The following is a 2,395-nucleotide window of genomic DNA, read 5'->3' as shown; positions in this document are numbered from 1 at the left end:
TGTCCTCCGCCTTGAACCTCGACCTCCTTCGATACCTCACACCCCCGTGTAGAGGACCGCGCCACGGCAGACGGCAGATCACCCTTGGCTTGTGCTCCCGGCGGCGAACTAGGCATGGAGAGAGTGAGTGCCTCTCCGTGTCCATTCCGTATATATCATGATCGTCCCTCCGCCCGTTCAAGTGAATCTTTTTTGAGAGGACACCAGCTCATTATCCTTCTGGATCTCAACCTTAGATCCTATCCATTCACTTGTTCTAATTTCTTTAGTTCTTACACAGCTGCCCACAATGTCGGTTTTACGCTACATTCTTCCTACCCTGGCGTTGGCGCTGGGAGCCATCGCCGATGCGAAGAGCTTCACTTTGGATCTCACCTGGGAGACCGCCTCGCCCGATGGATTCGAGAGGAAGATGATTCTGGTGAACAAGCAGTTCACTGGACCGAGGATTGAGATCACTGAGGGAGATGATGTTACCATCAAGGTCAACAACAACCTCCCCTACGCCACAACCGTTCACTACCACGGTAAGCTTAGACAGATATCTTAATTCAACGTTCGACTGGTGACTAATATGGCTGTAGGTATTGAGCAGTTGAACACCCCTTGGTCCGATGGTGTTCCCGGCCTCACCCAGAAGCCCATCCAGCCCGGCAAGAGCTTCGAGTACAAGTGGAAGGCCACTCAGTATGGTGCCTACTGGTACCACGCCCACTACGAGGGACTCATCGAGGATGGTCTTTACGGAGCCATCACCATCCACCCCGCCGCCTCCCACCAGAAGCCCTTCAGCCAGATCTCCTCGGACAGCGCCGCTATTCACGCCATGGAGCAGGCCGAGAAGAAGGTCGTTCCTCTCCTGCTCGCTGACCACCGCCACATGATCTCTGAGGAGGTTCACGACCTGTCCAAGGCCGCCGACATCCAGTTCTCCTGCTATGACTCCTTCCTGTTCAACGGCAAGGGCAGCGTCATCTGCCGTACCCCCGAGCAGATTGATGCCCTTCTGACCCAAGAGCGCAAGGATGTTCTGGCCAATGTTGCTGGTGCCCGTATGACTGACAAGGCGTAAGTCACACCCCCGCGCAACCTTCCACAAACACCAGTCACCCTAACATTATCTAGATGCATTCCCGCTGCTGTCATTGCTCGTGGCCAAGGTGATCTGAGCAAGGTTCCTGCCGGCGTCTTTGATGGCTGCCAGCCTAGTGATGGTGGCCTCGAGACGTTCAAGGTCGAGAAGAGCAACTGTGATACTGAGAAGTGGGTTGCCTTTGACCTCGTTGGTGCCTACGGCCTCCACACCGCCATGTTCTCCATCGACAACCACTCCATGTGGGTGTACGCTATGGACGGTGCCTATGTCACTCCCCAGGAAGTGGAGGCTATTCCCGTCGCCAACGGTGACCGATACTCCGTCCTCGTCAAGTACAAGCAGCAGGGCGACTTCACCATCCGCGCTGCCTCGGTCATTGCTACCCAGATGCTTAGCGGTACCGCCCTCCTCCAGTGGCGTGAGAAGGGCCAGCCCGAGCCCACCATTGTTGCCTCTACTCCCTGGGTCGCCGACAACGGCAAGCCGACTTCCAAGGATGTCCGTGTCTTCCGCCAGGCTCTCGCCAAGCCATTCCCTCCCATCGCCATCCCCCAGACCGCCAGCGTCCTGCACAAGTTCGAGATGCGCAGCGAGGGCGGCTCCTACTTCTGGGCCCTGAACGACAACTTCCTCCTCCCCGCTGACTACGAGAATGACTCCCCCGTCCTCTTCGGCGTCCTTGCCGCCGAGAACGACCCCACCGTCGTCTCCACCAAGAACGGCACCTGGGTCGACATGGTCTTCCAGGCCACGGCCCCGCCCCAGCCCCCTCACCCGATTCACAAGCACGGCAACAAGATGTTCCTTCTCGGCTCCGGTACCGGTAACTTCACCTGGAACACCATCGAGGAGGCCGTCGCCGCCAACGGTACCCTCTGGAACCTGGTCGACCCTCCTCGCAGGGACGCCTTTGCGACGCCCAATGCCATCAGCCAGCCTACGTGGATGGCTGTTCGGTACCTCGTCGACAACCCGGGCCCCTGGTTGCTCCACTGCCACATTCAGAACCACATGATGGGCGGTATGTCTGTCATCATCCAGGACGGCATCGATGCCTGGCCCGTTACACCGCAGGAGTACGTCAATTACAACTAAAGGACATGGTCACAAAAGTCTAGTCATAAGAGTATACCACAAAACGAGTTCCCTGGGGGTCGGTAATGGTGTAATGGGAAATCTAGGAGGGGGGTTCATGGCGCGGGGCGGCATTTGATTTGCATGGACGGCTTGTTTTGCTACTCTTTTCTTGCGCGGAGCATTTTTGGACAAAATCTCTTATCCTTCCGGACTGTCATATAT

The 2,395-nt window shown here is 57.0% G+C and overlaps 1 protein-coding gene across 1 annotated transcript; it reads left to right on the top strand.

The window, feature by feature from the left end:
- Positions 1-289: 289 nt before the first annotated feature.
- CCOS01_05231 (multicopper oxidase) lies at positions 290-2,191 on the top strand (the record flags this gene model as incomplete). Its single annotated transcript, XM_060453411.1, has 3 exons — positions 290-527; positions 585-1,068; positions 1,126-2,191. The coding sequence occupies 3 exons, from the start codon at positions 290-292 to the stop codon at positions 2,189-2,191; spliced, it is 1,788 nt and encodes a 595-aa protein (XP_060315183.1).
- Positions 2,192-2,395: the final 204 nt, after the last annotated feature.

The sequence above is a fragment of the Colletotrichum costaricense genome, assembly GCF_030867565.1.
Source record: "Colletotrichum costaricense strain IMI 309622 chromosome Unknown Scaffold_5.1, whole genome shotgun sequence".
Classification (NCBI taxonomy): Eukaryota; Fungi; Ascomycota; class Sordariomycetes; order Glomerellales; family Glomerellaceae; genus Colletotrichum; species Colletotrichum costaricense.
This window is presented reverse-complemented; position numbering and strand designations above follow the sequence as displayed.